General features: G+C 35.5%; 1 protein-coding gene across 1 annotated transcript in view; it reads left to right on the plus strand.

Annotated features, from left to right (window-relative positions):
* LOC144432953 (cation-independent mannose-6-phosphate receptor-like) overlaps nt 1-16,264 on the plus strand; it is a 47,044-nt gene extending 30,780 nt beyond the window's left edge. The window contains exons 27-44 of the mRNA XM_078121266.1: nt 155-286; nt 2,044-2,318; nt 2,651-2,869; nt 3,778-3,924; nt 4,416-4,598; nt 5,157-5,358; nt 6,500-6,576; nt 7,003-7,163; nt 8,153-8,283; nt 8,613-8,754; nt 9,195-9,272; nt 9,708-9,791; nt 11,182-11,372; nt 11,945-12,045; nt 12,615-12,712; nt 13,744-13,896; nt 14,387-14,462; nt 14,914-16,264. Of these exons, the coding sequence (XP_077977392.1) occupies nt 155-286; nt 2,044-2,318; nt 2,651-2,869; nt 3,778-3,924; nt 4,416-4,598; nt 5,157-5,358; nt 6,500-6,576; nt 7,003-7,163; nt 8,153-8,283; nt 8,613-8,754; nt 9,195-9,272; nt 9,708-9,791; nt 11,182-11,372; nt 11,945-12,045; nt 12,615-12,712; nt 13,744-13,896; nt 14,387-14,462; nt 14,914-15,258 (2,795 nt within the window). The 3' untranslated portion in view covers nt 15,259-16,264. The remainder of the gene's footprint in view (nt 1-154; nt 287-2,043; nt 2,319-2,650; nt 2,870-3,777; nt 3,925-4,415; nt 4,599-5,156; nt 5,359-6,499; nt 6,577-7,002; nt 7,164-8,152; nt 8,284-8,612; nt 8,755-9,194; nt 9,273-9,707; nt 9,792-11,181; nt 11,373-11,944; nt 12,046-12,614; nt 12,713-13,743; nt 13,897-14,386; nt 14,463-14,913) is intronic.
* The last annotated feature ends 1,094 nt before the right edge of the window (nt 16,265-17,358 follow it).

The following is a 17,358-nucleotide window of genomic DNA, read 5'->3' on the forward strand; positions in this document are numbered from 1 at the left end:
GCAGTCTGGATTTGGTAATTTTCAAAGAATTGTCTGATTTACCCTTACATTGTAAAGTGTGCCTAGCTCGATACATTTTTCATACTCCAAAATAAATCCGACTGGCGTATATATAGAATATAATTTTATTCCACTATTCTACACTGTTTTGCAGGGTTTCAGTTTGATTTGAATGCCCTACGTAAAGATGATGATGACTACCAAGTCAACGATGGAAAGGGTCACCAGTTCCTGATCAATGCTTGTGGACCTGTCAAGAGTACTGAATGTGAAGGTGATAAAGTTGGTAAGTTCATCACATGCTAGTTACAACCAAGATCAAAGTTGTATGAAAAGTACAGTCTACGCAAAACACCATTGTAATTGAACTCATAGTGTATTTCATTTCACTGAGAGTCTATGTGCCTATTCATGAGTGTGTAGTAATTTAATACATGTGTGTAATGGCAACATTGTTTTCCAAAAGGGATAATCAATCAAAGTTAAACAGACACAACATTTTCATTATCAGAAACAGTTGATGTAATCCCAGACAACTAACACAATGTTCAAGACTTTAGTCAAAACAGTGTCTCTGCTAAATAAATCTCGTCTGTGAGTGTTACATTGTAACATTCTCTCTGTACTGAATAAACCATGTCTGTGAGTGTTACATTGTAACATTCTGTCTGTACCAAATAAACCATGTCTGTGAGTGTTACATTGTAACATTCTGTCTGTACCAAATAAACCATGTCTGTGAGTGTTACATTGTAACATTCTGTCTGTACCAAATAAACCATGTCTGTGAGTGTTACATTGTAACATTCTGTCTGTACCAAATAAACCATGTCTGTGAGTGTTACATTGTAACATTCTGTCTGTACCAAATAAACCACGTCTGTGAGTGTTACATTGTAACATTCTGTCTGTACCAAATAAACCATGTCTGTGAGTGTTACATTGTAACATTCTGTCTGTACCAAATAAACCATGTCTGTGAGTGTTACATTGTAACATTCTGTCTGTACCAAATAAACCATGTCTGTGAGTGTTACATTGTAACATTCTGTCTGTACCTATTACAACTATCAGTGATATATCTTACATTTTCAATGACTCTTCTACTAGTGGCAAATTTGAAGGGAAAAATGACAAATGATGTTGCGTACACTACTTTGATCTTGGTCATATTACTTTTCAAATGAACATTTCCATTCACAGTCAAAATATGTTTGGAAACACATCCAAAATTGTTGTTGATGTCTCATGAGTACCAGAGATGTACTACAATGGGCTATTATCATGTGTCATGTAAGAACATGAAGTAGCCTTAATTAAATTGACCTTGTCCCTCATTTTCAAGGTCAAATAATCAAGTAATATGCTTAGTTTGTCTTTCACTCTAAACAAGGGTTTCTGGTGCTCAACTAGAAGTAGTATAGCCATTTTACCCCTCTCAAAACTGCTTCCATATCTATAAAAAATATGTGGATGCAATGGAACAGTGAATGCATGAAACACTTATAGTATTTTGCTGGGAATAGGTATAGAGGTACGAGACAAGTTTCAAGTTTTAGTGGAGTCATGAATGGTTAGAGTTGCCGGCTTGGAATCTGCAGGTTATAGGTTTGAGCCCCATTGCTGCCGTTTGTTTCTGAATAGCTAAAGTAATTGGGCAAGATTTGAACCATGACTGTGCCTCAGTCAACCCATCTGTATAGTTGGGGACATGGTAGGATAGAGGTTGCAATGTGAATGATTTAATCCTATGCTCTTATAAAGGCTGCAATGGATTGTATGCTCCCCAGGGAGTTGAGGAAGTATAAAGGGCTGTTGTGATACTATAGATCCATGTCAGGGGTAATAAATGTAAAGTGCTTTGAGCACAAAGTGGGAAAGCGCTATATAAAACCCAACATTATTATTATTATTATTACAAGTCGGGTCATATCCCACACTCACCATACTACTGCTGATAAATTAAATTACAACTTTGATATCAACCCTTTCTGAAAATCAGATCTCAATTTTGTGTGTGCATTTCTTTTTCTTTCTTTCAAGGTTCTTGCCAAGTAGAACTGGGAAGTGTTAATGGAAGAAATTTCAATGCTGGTAATTTCAACAAAAGTATCCGTTTTGAAGACGGAATATTGTCCACAAATTATATGGGAGGTGATCCTTGTCATAATGGGCAGTTTAACCGGAATACCATTATTGAGTTTGTGTGTGACCAGGATAAAGATTGGACAGACCTCGGATCACCTGTCTTCATTTCCGAGTCAGATGAATGTACATACTACTTCTCATGGCATACACCGTTGGTTTGTGAAAAACAGGTATGTTTTACACAGTTATGTTACTTTGTGAAAAAGGAACAACACTCCAGGAAATAATTTATTTGATGAGCACTGAATATTCATGATGTTATCTGAAGGAATAGTAAGCTGTATGGCATCAGGAATATTTAGTCTTCATCGCATCTTTATATATTTTATGTCTGCTACGCCCCATGATTCAGAAGCAAGGATGTATCACTGAAAAAAACAACATCTAATTGAAACACTATGGTCTCTCTTGTTTGGTAGTAGCAATCATTGGAGACTAAAAAAATTAACTGTGTGTGTCAAATTTAAAATATTTCTTAATTTACATGTATCTTTGTCACCAGCTTGAGTGTGCCATTGTAAAGAATGATGGAGATAAGGAGTACCGTATTGACCTTTCTGCCCTGATCGATGAGAGAGGTCATTACTTGGCAGTGTCTGAAATTGGAGATTCCCTTGCTTCATATTATATTAACCTATGCCGACCTTTGAACCCAATACCAAACTCACATTGTCCAGCTGGGGCATCGGCATGTTCAGTGAAACCAGGTTTCCCACCAATGGTGAGCTGATTTTTCCTTCCTCTCCTTTTGAAATGAAATATCTCTAAAAATAAAAATCAAGTCACTTTTACTGTATAGTTTCACTTGATCAAAATATTAGTAACATAAGTAGTCTTATCACAAGTTTTTTTATGAGACCCCTTATGTCAACAGTCAGTCCTTTATATAGATCATGAACTAGTTAGTGAAGCTCTGGATAAAAATGTCAGATGATGTAAACTTTTCAGGGCAGAAGAAGTTATGGCATTTCAGATAATGAAGAACTGGTTACTGAAATAAAAATGATGTAAACATTTTTGTAGGAGTTATGGCATAGTCTCAAATATTAACTTTGAAGGAGACAAATTAAATATGTCTTGTTCTTTTTGAAAGAGCAGTTTTTTTACTCAAAATAAGTGTTTTATTGTTGACTACAATTTACTTATTATAAACTATCTGGTGAACTATTAAAGCAAATGTTGTACTCTACTAAAATGTGGCTGCTATTTGGAGATAATCGGGAACTTGCAAACCCGCCATGTTGATTGTTGCATCATGGGAAATATGATAATAAACACAAATCAATTAGTATTATAAGCGTTATTGTTACATCATTTATAATCACAAATAATCAATTCATAGTCACCCTGACCATTGTGGGGGTTTATTTTATCGGTAGCTCCAGATTAAGTATTATGACAACCACAGATAATCCCACAGTACTTTGTGTCTGAGCATGCTCAGTCTGGTTTGCAAGTTCCCTATTGTAACATATTGTCACTTTTGATATTGGTTACTTTAGGTGAATACACAAGTAAATATTTAGGATAGCACATGGCAAACAAAGAGTACTACAGGGGGGAGGGGAGGGAGGGAAAGTGAAAGTGAAAGAGACATCTACATATTTCAACTTCTTGTATTACATTCAGAGTCTTGGACGTCTTGATCAAGAACCATATATCGATGGAAACGGAGATGTTGTACTGAAGTATATCCGTGGAAGTGCATGTCCTGAAGAAGCATCACGGAATTTATCAACAATAATTACTTTCCATTGTGAACCTGGACTGTCTGAGGTAAAATGATGTAGAACAAACTGATATGTTGATGATGTTTATGTTATGTTATGTTGATGATGTTTTATGTTGATGATGTTTTATGTTTATGTTATGTTGATGATGTTTACGTTATGTTGATGATGTTTATATTATGTTATGTTGATGATGTTTTATGTTTATGTTATGTTGATGATGTTTATGTTGTGTTGATGATGTTTATGTTTATGTTATGTTGATGATGTTTATGTTATGTTGATGATGTTTTATGTTTATGTTATGTTGATGATGTTTATGTTATGTTGATGATGTTTATGTTATGTTGATGATGTTTATGTTATGTTGATGAATGTTTATGTTGATGATGTTTATGTTTATGTTATGTTGATGATAGTCTTTATGTTGATGATGATGTTTATGTTTAGTTGATGCTGTTATGTTTATGTTGATGTTTATGTTTATGTTGATGATGTTTATGTTGATGATGTTTACATTTATGTTTATGTTTACAGGGTGTACCCAAAGTAATTGGTTACAGTGACTGTACTTACCTGATTGATTGGAGGACCAATGCAGTCTGTTCACCATCAACACCAGCACCAGCAACTGTAGGCTGTACATACAGAGATTCGGCGCTACAATATACATTTAATCTGAGTTCACTGACTGCTCATGATGCAGACCACGTTTACAAGGTGAGATTATGTCATATGTGTTTTCACATTCACTACATCAACTTACATGTAGTCTGGAAGCTTAGTGTGTAATGATGCTGTAGTAACAGTGCAGTTACAGTGCTGCTACAAAGACACACAGGGCAGTAATTATAGCCATGAACTGGCCTGCTCCTAACCTTGTTACTGCAATGTTACTGTAACACCAATGTTACATTGTTATAATCACACATCCATGCAATTGTTCTGCTCCTACGACCCTTTTACCACAGTTCAGCAGTGCTGTGACATCATACAAGGTGAAACTGCAATTATATTTCATCGATTAGCATAGTTAGTTATTTAGCCTGCCTAACAAAAACACTGTAAAAGGAGTGATGAGGAGGAGAATTGGGGGGGGGGGGGGGGGGGGGGAAGAGGAGGAGGAGGAGGAGGTCTTGTCCTCATAATGGTTAATTTTTGTTGGCTTCATGACCAAACACATTTGAATAGTTACCAGAAACTTAATAATGCACCAATCTACATTTTCATTGGATGTCCCTGTAACCAATCAGATTTGTTGGATTTTTCAATTAACAGGTGCAATATGGATCTTCTGAGTTTCAAATCAATGTATGTGGTGCAATACCAGGTGGTCAGGGTGGTTGTCAAGATGCTGGTGTTTGTCTACACACGTCCTCTCAGGTTGACAAATCACTTGGTAGTTCTGGTCACCAGGAATTCATGTATGATGAAGAGGTATTGAAATTGGTATATACAGGTGGTGATACCTGTCCAGGAAGTAAGTCTATTTTACATATTCTCAAGTCCGTGTCTCCAAATTGGCTTGTCATTGTGCTTGGAATAACTGCAGTTTTCACAACAAACTCACAAATGTCTATATTTACTGTAAAACTGCTTTCATTATTGTGTTGGATATGCCTGAAGATTTGAATTCGCAATTTGCACAAATCCTTGCTCCTTTCAAAATACAATGTTATGCCAGTTAAATACGTATAATTGCACACAAGCCATAGACCCATCTTTGTTTTACCATATACTTCAATAAACGGTAAAAAATAAAAACTGACCCTTTTAGAAATCAAATACTAAGAACTAGATACTGTATGCTAACTACTCTTCGAATTTCTAAACTTTAGTTTTGCATGTATTAAAAATGACACTGTTTTTACAGCCGAGATCATACTTTGTACAAAGTGCAGTCTGTGTAACATCATTATAATTGAACCAGCCATCAATTTTTTTCCTTTTGAAAATGCCGCTGAGTAATTTCCTGCGTGTAATTGCAACATTGTTTCACTAAATTTATAATTAATCAAGGTTTCAAGACACAATACTTTCAATACCAGCAACCATTTGTGTTGTCTCAGACACTGTACACAATAATGTTGAGACGTTACTCAAAACAAAATCTTCAACAAATTAACCATGTATGTGAGTAACATTCTGTCTTTACCAAATAAACCATGTCTGTGAGTGTTACATTGTAACATTCTGTCTGTACCAAATAAACCATGTCTGTGAGTGTTACATTGTAACATTCTGTCTGTACCAAATAAACCATGTGTGTGAGTGTTACATTGTAACATTCTGTCTGTACCAAATACAACTATCAGTGATACATCTTACACATATTTCCAATGACATTTCAACTAAGAGGTAGAGTCAAAGGGAAAAATGGATGACAGGTTAAACTATAAAGATGTTGTGTAGGCATGCACCTTGCACAATACTGTGATCTTGAATGTATTACTGCTATGTACAGTACACTTTCATGATACCATGACCTACATGAATCATGAATCAGCTAGCTGTATGAAAAGTTGTAGTTGATTGGTTGTAGAACAAACCTTGCAAGAGTTAGGATATTCTTAAACCAATCAGCAAGAGAATTCTTTTCACATCATTCCTTTTGTCAACAGGCTCAGAGAAGACTCGTACCACTATTCAGTTTGAATGTGATGAGACAGTTGGTTTGGGATCACCACGAATGTTCAGTGTAAGTTCTCAGACACTTTAAATAGATTACAAGAATCAATTTTGAAAGGCATTTATAGACTGACTACTTTATTTAAAAATTTCATAAACATATCCTTCAGAGACAGAAATATGAGCTTTCATTTTTACACTGCTCTGTTTACCCATTGAAGATGTTTTGAATATCTTATGTGTTAAAATAAGATTTCTCTCGTTTAATTTGTCGTTGTAAAGTTACTGAGTTGATTGTAGGAAAGAGGTTACAGTGTGTGTGATAATCAAACACTTGCCCTTTGACCGATGTGTGAACTTTGACCCATGCCCTTTGACCTTCCTTATCTATGAACCCACACACACACCTTCATCTCTGACTCACGCCTCTACTCCCTATAATCTCTGACCCCCTGGCCTTTATCCTATTTGACTTATGCCCTCTGACCTTCCTCAGATTGAAGGGGATTGTGCCTATGTGTTCCAATGGAAGACAAATCTGGCCTGTGCACTGTCAAGTGAACCCTGTGTTACATCCTACAATGGAAAAACATATGATCTGAAGGTTCTATCACAACAAACTGGTGATTGGAAGATTAGTGATGAATTTAACAATGAGTAAGTACACACCAGTTTATAAATAAGATGCCAAAATCCATGAATACAGATGTTCATGATTAGAATAGGGAATATACTTGTATCAAATGTATTCACATACTGTATTAAAAAATAACAACTAAATTGTACTTTGAAAGCTAGCTACATTTGTAGCTAGCTAGCTGCGACTGGAATGATTCTAGTCGCCCAAAGGGAGGAACTATTACAGTGGGCTCTGTCTGTCCATAATATGTCATATCTCAGACATGCTATATCTGATTTCTTTCAAATCTGGCATGCACACAAAGGGAACATGTCATATGGGACATATGCATGTCACTTTGTTCCGCGACATATGCAAATTTGACCAAATGGTGACAATATTTGTAGTAATGTGATAGCTAAAAAAATGTAATACTAATACATAGAGACTCCATTCAAGTGTCTAGCCCTATATTATCAGATACATGCTTTTTTTAAGACCTTGACCTTGACCTTTAGGTTCAATTATCGAAATGTAACCATTTCCTCCATATCACGGACACTTTTTCGTATTTATTTGTTGCCACTAATTTCTTATATTCTTAAAATAATATCAGCATTCAGTCCCATAGAAGTAAAGTATTTGGGGGTGGGGGGGGGGGGGGGAGTGTCTTCTATAAAGACTTGTTTCAAACTTGTGGGTAAACATATTTGTTAGATGTACATACAATATGGTAAAATAAATCCACCCAAAACTATCAGAATCCCCATTTCAACCTAATACTGTACTGTAGCGACCTCAATTAACATGTACAATGTCTAATTATTGGTATTTTAACAATTTTCAGTGAACATAGTGTTGGTTGTCAGTTTGAAAAAAAATAACACTCCAGTTACTGCTAGACTATATTAGTGTAGGTTCAACTCGACACAGGACTTGGATGACCAATTTGCCTCAACGTGAAAACTGCAATGAACACATTGATGTTGTTTGTTATTCACTATTCATTGTTTTTATCATTACCTAGGTATTACATCAACCTATGTGTACCAGTGTCACATTCAAACTGTCCACCTGGGTCATCAGTTTGTCGACACAAACCAGACGGCACTTTTGATTCTCTTGGAAACATAGAAACCCAGGCAATCAAAGTGGAAGGTTGGTATCATACTAAAATGAACCTTATAGGTGCTGAATACCCATATTGAGTCTTATGTCTCCAATAGAATACATGTTTCAATATTATGAATGCACTCAATTAAATGCATATCCTTGCACAGATACCCTAACAAATAATCCTAATGAAAGGGTGGTATAATACAAAAATGAACCTTATAGGTGCTAAACACCCATGTATGACTCTCAAAGTTGTGTCTCCAGTGAAACGTATGCGTCACTACTATGGATACACATAAAATGAACACTCTTGTGTAGAAACCCCAAACAATCAAATTAGTTTTTAATTTGTAAATACATTGTTATTTCAGAGGATGGCGAGGTGGTGAAACTAATGGTGCAGTACTCCGAGGGCAGCGATGTGTGCAAGAGTGGGAGACGTAGTGAGATGCCAGCACAGTCAGTTATAGAGTTTCAATGTGCCAAGACAGTAGGAGGACCTGTAGTTACAAGGTATTTAATGATGATATTGATTTTAAAGGTGATGATGATGATGATGATTTACAACAGGTCGTCATAGTTGATACAGAGATATGATAGAGAATGCAAGACATTGGGGACAATTGAATGTAAAATCGATATTGACAATTAAAGCTGTCTTGATATTAAATTTGGATTACTAATTTATCATCTTTGCTTCTCCACTTTGTTCTGTTTCTTACTCTGTTTGCTTGCTCGCTCGCTCTCTCTCTCTCTCTCTCTCTCTCTCTCTCTCTCTCTCTCTCTCTCTCTCTCTCTCTCTCTCTCTCTCTCTCTCTCTCTCTCTCTCTCTCTCTCTCTCTCTCTCTCTCTCTCTCTCTCTCTCTCTCTCTCTCTCTCCTCTCTCTCCCTCCCTCCCTCCCTCCCTCCCTCCCTCCCTCCCTCCCTCCCTCCCTGTATATGTCAATCTGTAGGATTCCACAGAATGAAGAAACAGGAAGTTGTCAGTTTTACTTTGAATGGAAATCCCACGTTGCCTGCAGTACAGAAAGGTGAGATATGATACATATAAACTGCTGATAATATGAGTATTTCAGTGTTATTATCATTTACTTTAATTACCTTTGTCATGTTTATCACTGCTTGTTCATTTAAAGGAGTATGCAACTCAGAAAGAGAAGTCGTCTAAAAATTTAGTAGTTATGTGATTCAAGATAACGCGAATCATAAATCACTCCCCCCAGTTCAAATCCAGAAGAAAAATAAGGTGTTACCATACAAATGTTTGTCAATAGAGATCAAAATGATAACAAAATCACATAAATTTTGAATCAAAAATGGCTATTGATGCCAGACTCCCTCCCCTCCCAAAAGGAATGAAGTTCGTTTATTGGGCTTGTGTGACATTGTGCAATTCAAAAGAACTATTTTACTTTTTTAATACTGTTATCATGGAGGTTATTCAATGTTATCATTTTCAATTCCAGAGACTCAGTGGAGATTAGCCATAATAAAATCACTGATCCAATAACAGGTGGGATCATTGACCTTTCACCTCTGATGGAAAATGAGTAAGTCACAATTCCAGTCAATTGTTACACCTTTTTAGTTTAGTTTTTGTTAAGGGCAGTAAGCAAGTTAGCCAAGTAGAGTCTACCAGGGTTCCCCAGAAATTTTACCAGGTTCCCACATTGTATGGGAAACTATGCAAACTTCACCCTTTCCCATTTTCTGTTACCCAGGTTCCCAACTTTTAATAAGCAAAAACACTGCAATTTTACTGATTTCTGATGTTCAACAATATTTGACTGAAAAAGAAAATTCAAAAAAAAAAATATGTTACTAAAAATGTAATTTAGAAGCAATTTCTATTCACTATGATTTCAAAATCCATAAACTTGCTTTCATGCAATACTGACTGAAATAAAAGAGCAATGCTGTTACCTTTTAGTATACTCGGAGCTGTGACTATCCACTTCTCAAAAATACAACATTTTGTCTGGAAAGTATGTAGTCTGTAACAGAAATTATTTACAGCAAACCTGAGATAATGACATTGAGTAGATATTACGGAATTCTTTGACACAAATCTGTCACTGTGAAAAAGTTCCAAAGTGTAGATCTGCCAGAATGACTTGTTTTTTCATGTGTATTTTGTATGTAAGGGCACCCATACTTAATTTGATGTTTTCTCATCGTAACAAAAATGATGGGTGGGTTGGTTGGTTGGTTAAAAATGAAAATAAAGCTTTTAAAAAAAAGTAAGTGTATGTGTAATATATTGGCGATACTTTCAATTCATAATCATACTGTAACAGTCTGAATTACTTGAAAATGACAATTAAAGAAAGTTGGAAGGAAAAAAAACTATTTTTTTTTGTATAAGTTCCTAAATTGTCAGCAATAAATGATAATTTCAGCTCAGGTGCATGCTCGTAGGGTCATCATCGTACAATTATTGACATAATTTTTTCCTAACCCTGTCATAGAGGGCGCCAATTGTATTTGCCAGATTGAAGAGGTATAGGATCAGTCGGGTCATGAGAAACATATAATTAAGTATGGCCACTCTAATGTTTGATAAGACAAGTATATCACCGTAGTATTTGTTGTCTATTTGTAGATGTGAGGTTAGTGTCTAATTTTGACCGTAGTATTTGTTGTCTATTTGTGTGGGAAAGCATTATATAAGAACCCAACATTATTATTATTATTAGAAGTGAAGGGGTTTAAATATTATATAGTAATAAAACATTGTGTGAGAGACAATTTAGCGGTATGGTGCCTTTTGGTCCTATTGTCAATAAAATGTATCCGTTTGAGCATATATTTGCTATGCCAGCTCATATTTGCTATGCTGACTGATGTTTGAGGGCGCCCTTTCACAACTTTATCTGTACATACTTAATTCTGCATTCAATTTATCTGTAATGTTTATTTGATTATTATTATTATTTGCAGATACACAGTTAAAGGGGATGTGAGGTTATCATCTAATTTTGACCAGTACAACTACAAGATAACACTCAATCCGAAAGGTTTGGATGATACTGGTGACTGCTCTGGAGCTGCTGTCTGTCAGACCAAGGAAGGGGATAGTAGTTTCCATAGAAACGTTGGACTTGCAAGTCACACAGCATACTTCATGGAAGGTAAAATCAGAATTGAATATGTTGTGTGTGTGTGTGTCTGTGTGTGTGTGTGCCGTGTCTATGCATGAATGTTTGTGTGTATGTGTCTTTGTATCTGTGATAGGGAGAAAGATAGACAGCCACTTTGCCCTATGCTGTGAATTTAATACAGCTCAGAGACTGAAACACTGAACTTCAATACCTCTGACTTGTAAGCATTGCGACCACATTATTAGAGAAAATATAGATACCAGAATGAAAGCAAAGACCTTGCTCCCATTTGGTCATTAGTTTTACTGCACATAATTATGCAAATTACCCCTTCATGGCTCATATGCAGATTTCCTCTTACATACATACATACATACATACATACATACATACATACATACATACATACATACATACATACATACATACATACATACATACATACATACATACATACATACATACATACATACATACATACATACATACATACATACATACATACATACATACATACATACATACATACATACATATATATTCATTGATCTTAAATCTTAAAAATAAATTAAATGTATATTTTGATCTTTTTCTGATTTCAGCTGATGAGCTTGAGATGGTGATAACAAACCCAGGTTCATGTCATAAGGAAGGTATTGATGATGTGGAATCAACTATTATCTTCCACTGCAGTCAAGAACAAGTGAGTAATATATGTACCCACAAAAGTGATGATGATGTCTACCCACAAAAGTGATGATGTATACCCATAAATGTGATGATGTCTACCCACAAAAGTGATGATGTATACTAGATCTTACTGTGTGATTTGAATGCTTTGTCAGGTCAACATCATCTTGTACCAGCAAAGAGTAAATATTACTAACCAGCTCTGGCCCTGTAGTGTAGTGTAGTGGTTGGAAGTCATATAAAGTGACCATATTTGGGCAAAGAAAGAGAGCCAGGGTGTGATATGGAAAATTATAGCATGGGTAGAGCTCATGATTCTTCATGGATGATATTATAGATAAATGGTAATAAGAAAGACTTTTGTAGGAAATATAGGTGTTTGCTTTTTATTAACACTCAAGTTTTAGACCTTTGTTATGTTCTGAGCCTAGAGACTGTCCACTCTTCATGATTAAAAGTGAGCTGTCCTTCTACTGGAGTGTGAAAATGGACAAACAAAAATAAGGGAGCAATTTTTCATCCAATTTGTTGATTAGTTTGAAATCCTTGATGCTGTATAACTCTGTTTTTCTTTTTTTTTAGGCTACACCTGGGAAACCAGAATTTTTCTACGAATCCAAAAATTGTCAATATTTCTTTCATTGGTACACACCTGCAGTATGTTTAAAATCTGTCAATGTGTAAGTAGGTCACTAAATGTATTATACACCTGCTGTATGTGTAAACGCTGTCAATGTGTAAGTAAGTCACTAAATGTGTTATACACCTGCAGTATGTTTAAAGGCTGTCAATGTGTAAGTAGGTCACTAAATGTATTATACACCTGCTGTATGTTTAAAGGCTGTCAATGTGTAAGTAGGTTGCTAAATGTGTTATACACCTGCAGTATGTTAAAAGGCTGTCAGTGTGTAAGTAGGTCGCTAAATGTGTTATACACCTGCAGTATGTTTAAAGGCTGTCAATGTGTAAGTAGGTTGCTAAATGTGTTATACACCTGCAGTATGTTTAAAGGCTGTCAGTGTGTAAGTAGGTCGCTAAATGTATTATACACCTGCAGTATGTTTAAAGGCTGTCAATGTGTAAGTAGGTTGCTAAATGTGTTATACACCTGCAGTATGTTTAAAGGCTGTCAGTGTGTAAGTAGGTCGCTAAATGTGTTATACACCTGCAGTATGTTAAAAGGTTGTCAATGTGTAAGTAGGTTGCTAAATGTGTTATACACCTGCAGTATGTTAAAAGGTTGTCAATGTGTAAGTAGGTCACTAAATGTATTATACACCTGCAGTATGCCTCCAGGCTATCAATATGTAAGTACTGGGATAGTCACTAGATATGTTATACACTTGCTGTATGTTTACAGGCTATCAATTTGTTAGTAGTCACTAAATGTATTATACATCTGCAGTATGTTTAAAGGGTGTCAATGTGTAAGTAGGTCACTAAATGTGTTATACACCTGCTGTATGTTTAAAGGCTGTCAATGTGTAAGTAGGTCACTAAATGTGTTATACACCTACAATATGTTTACAGGCTATCAATGTGTAAGTAGGTCGCTAAATGTATTATACACCTTCAATATGTTTACAGGTGGTCAATGTGTAAGTAGTCACTAAATGTATTATACACCTGCAATATGTTTACAAGCTATCAATGTGTAAGTAGGTTGCTAAATGTATAATACCATTATTTTGATCTGTTTTCACAAATTTAGTGTGTATCCAAAGGAGCAAGACCTTGGACCAGGAGGTCGCCTCAGTGCAACAATACATGACAATCCGGGAACAGTTGCTATAGTTACTGGAGTTGTTATTCTAGCTATTACAATTTGTATTTTGTTAATTGTGTTCCACAAACCAGAGAGAAGGTAAGTTTAAGGAAAATGAAAAACGAGCTGTTATGAAATTAAAAGTTACAAGGCATTCATTTTGACTACGATCACTGTACAAAACATACTAAAACTGATGTGATTGTTTGGAACAAATCTGAGTCAAAGACTGACATATTTCAATTTGTTTTGCAACCAATAAATTACAGCTAAAACAAGGAGTGTTCACCAGAACACTGTACAAAACATATACATTTAATAATCAAAGCTGATCATCTGAAAAGTTAAGGTTGTTGTTTTACTGGCTAGTCTGAGTACCTTTATTGCTGAACACAGCAGGATAGTTTCGTTTTAATATGTCCATTCAACTTTTGAAACCAAGACATTCATGAAAAGCCTTATTATTTTAAATACTGTATTACTATTGTTTTAGGGTGTAATTTACATACTAGATAAAATGACAATGACATGATTGAAAATGAAACATTTCAATGAAAAAATACATTTCAATTTTGTTTTCCTTTTTCAGGGCTTCCTTTGCAGGGAAGGTCAAAAGATGTTGTTGCCCAGGTTACAGTAACGTTCCAGTATACAAATACTCACAGGTAGGTCACCATAGCAACAAGATAAGGACGAGAGAGATGAAGTGTGAGTGTATGTACATGTGTATGTATATATATATGTATGTGTGTATGTATGTATGTGTGTGTGTGTATGTATGTATGTATGTATGTATGTATTTGTGTGTGTGTGTGTGTGTGTGTATGTGTGCATGTGAGTATGTATGTATGTATGCATGTATGTATGTATGCATGTATGTATGTATGTATGTGATATGTGTGTATGTATATATGTATGTATGTATGTATGTATGTATGTATGTATGTATGTATGTGTGTGTGTGTGAGGGCATGTGTTCATATGGTTGGCTGGCTGTCTGTTATGGTAAACAGGTATCACTGCAGATGTGATGAATTACAAGTAGAGCCTAAACATTTTCAGAAGACACTTTTTTATACATGTATTAAAAAGTCATTTTCTCTTTAAAATACTAAGCTGACTGGAAATGACGAGGAATCCGATCTGTTGATGAACACTACGGAACGAGAGTACGATGACGAAAGTGAGGATGAACTTGGTGCACCGATTGAAATCATTGCTAGTGAACCAGACCCACCTGCAGCTCGGTCAAAAGATAAAAAAGGCAAGGAAGTAAAAGTGGAAGGAAAAGAGAAAGAGAAAGAGAAGAAGGAGAAAGATAAAAAGAAAAAGAAAAGTAAAAGTAAAAAAGAAGATGAAAAAATGTTGGATATTCATGTTAGAACTTCTAAGAATGGACCTTTTGCTGGCAAGAGTCTTGCGTATCATGATGACAGTGACGAAGATATGTTGAACATTTAACTCGCCCAATTGACCAGGACAAAAAAAGTGAAACAGTTTACAGTTTATCAGCCAAAGACAGATAAAATTATCTCTGACGTGTATTATTTCTACCTGTCATCACCAAGCAGTGTTGTTTTGAGAACGTCCATATAAGGAGTAAAATTGAATTCCATTTGATGCTTAGTCCCATATAAGTTGATTAGTAGTGGTAGTGCATAAAATAAGTGCAATATTAAACTGTCTTGATTCCTACTAGCCTGTACAATGACTTTGACCATGCCCAGACACTTTGGCAGGCTGCTTCTCTCGAAGAACAGTATGCAATCCCTTTGATTGGGAAAGCTGTTAATATTCTTCAATTATGCTAGAATAGTGTGGCAGTCTAACCAATGTGGCAAAAACTGACCTTTCCCATTACAGCCAATAGGCCATTCCAGACTACAAACAGGAAATTGAGAATACAGCGCCCTCACACAAATTGGGGGTATCATCACCTCATCGTAACATTTCTTAAGAGCTTTATCCCTTGGTGTTCTGTAGAAGTGTAAATCAGGGATGTTTTTTCTTATTGTTCAGATATCAAGGAAAGCAGTAGTGCTCTATGATTAAGTGAGTAATCTATACCATGTATACCCCCAAGGTACACACAGACAGGAAGTAGAGCGCCACCATGGCAAACTTTGGAAAGGCTTATTGAGAAATTCTGTGTTAAGGACATGACTATAAGTATGTACAGTATAGGATTGAACAAGATCTACCCTTCACCCTAAAGAGGATTACAGTAAATCTGCTTTCTTCTTCTGAAGTACCCAAAATTAGAAGTATTGTAAATTTGACCAAATCACACATTCTCTGCGCCCTAAAACACTGTTTTGGCAAATACGGAACTTTCTGTCCACAATTATTACACTTTTTCAACTCAAAGTTCTGACTCTTCTCATTTTGTGAAATGACTACCTTTTTAGGACAAAATGAAGTATAATTATACGCAAGAAACCAATGCAATTTACGATAGGCTTGAGGGATGGGGGGGGGGGGGTTATTTTCTAGCTAGAGTTCGAAATGCTGGACAATTCTGAATGGAAGTGATGGCTTGCATTTTGAGATGTACAGTTACATTAACGCGTAGAAACTACCATTTGGAGACAGCTTCTATTTAGAACCAGTCTTTCTATTGTAATAACAGTACAACAAATTCAACATTTGAAACTATCTGCTAGAAGGGTTTTGTAATCTTTGGTATTATTTTCTCTATGTAAAAATCAGCTCCAATGAGAAAACTTTCCAAAGTTTTTAACAAGTGAACAATCACAAATGGTAATTGTTAGGTTACATCTGAAGCCTGCAAATAAAATTTATATAAAAATTGCTGACCAGTTGCTCTGTAATTTGGCATTTTTCTATTCTTTTGAGCGTTTCCTCTGTTGCAAATGTGGTAGATTATCGACATTGATAAATTCATGTTTATCAATTTAGTTTCCCATAATGCAGCATTCAAGATGGCTACTTTGTAACTAATTTCCCATAATGCACCATTCAAGATGGCAGGTTTTCATCTTGCCCAATATGCATCTTTGTCTTCCTCTTCAACAGTTCTGAACTTTTTCACTTTTCTGTTTCTACTCATTGAATGATTTATGAATTATCTGTTGCAACGTTAATATTACCAAATACATGTATCATCAATATTGAGATAATTATTTTCAAATGTGATATCTTGTTCTGGTACTTATTGAAATGACTAGATACGCCACGATTATGACAGACAACTCCAAGTCCTACTACTGTGGAAACCAAACTGTCGGCAAAGTAACAGACAAATTAAAACCATTGCTGCGACGTGCTGATGTAAATTATCAATGGACAGTGATGTCATTACACTCACAGTAGGGTGGTGTCTCTGATAGCAATTGTTCCTCAAGTGGTCACACATTCAATCTCATTTAGTGTTTACACTATTGTAATTACAAGTTGATTGTATCCATATGAAAAAGGCACTACTATCAACCACTCGTGTATAAATCTACTACATACAACAATGATAGTTTTAGCTTGTGTCTATCTTTAATAGTTTAATTTGTTGCTTGTTTGATATTCATCGTATTCATAAAGTCTGAT

Source organism: Glandiceps talaboti, chromosome 3, assembly GCF_964340395.1.
Source record: "Glandiceps talaboti chromosome 3, keGlaTala1.1, whole genome shotgun sequence".
NCBI lineage: Eukaryota > Metazoa > Hemichordata > Enteropneusta > Spengelidae > Glandiceps > Glandiceps talaboti.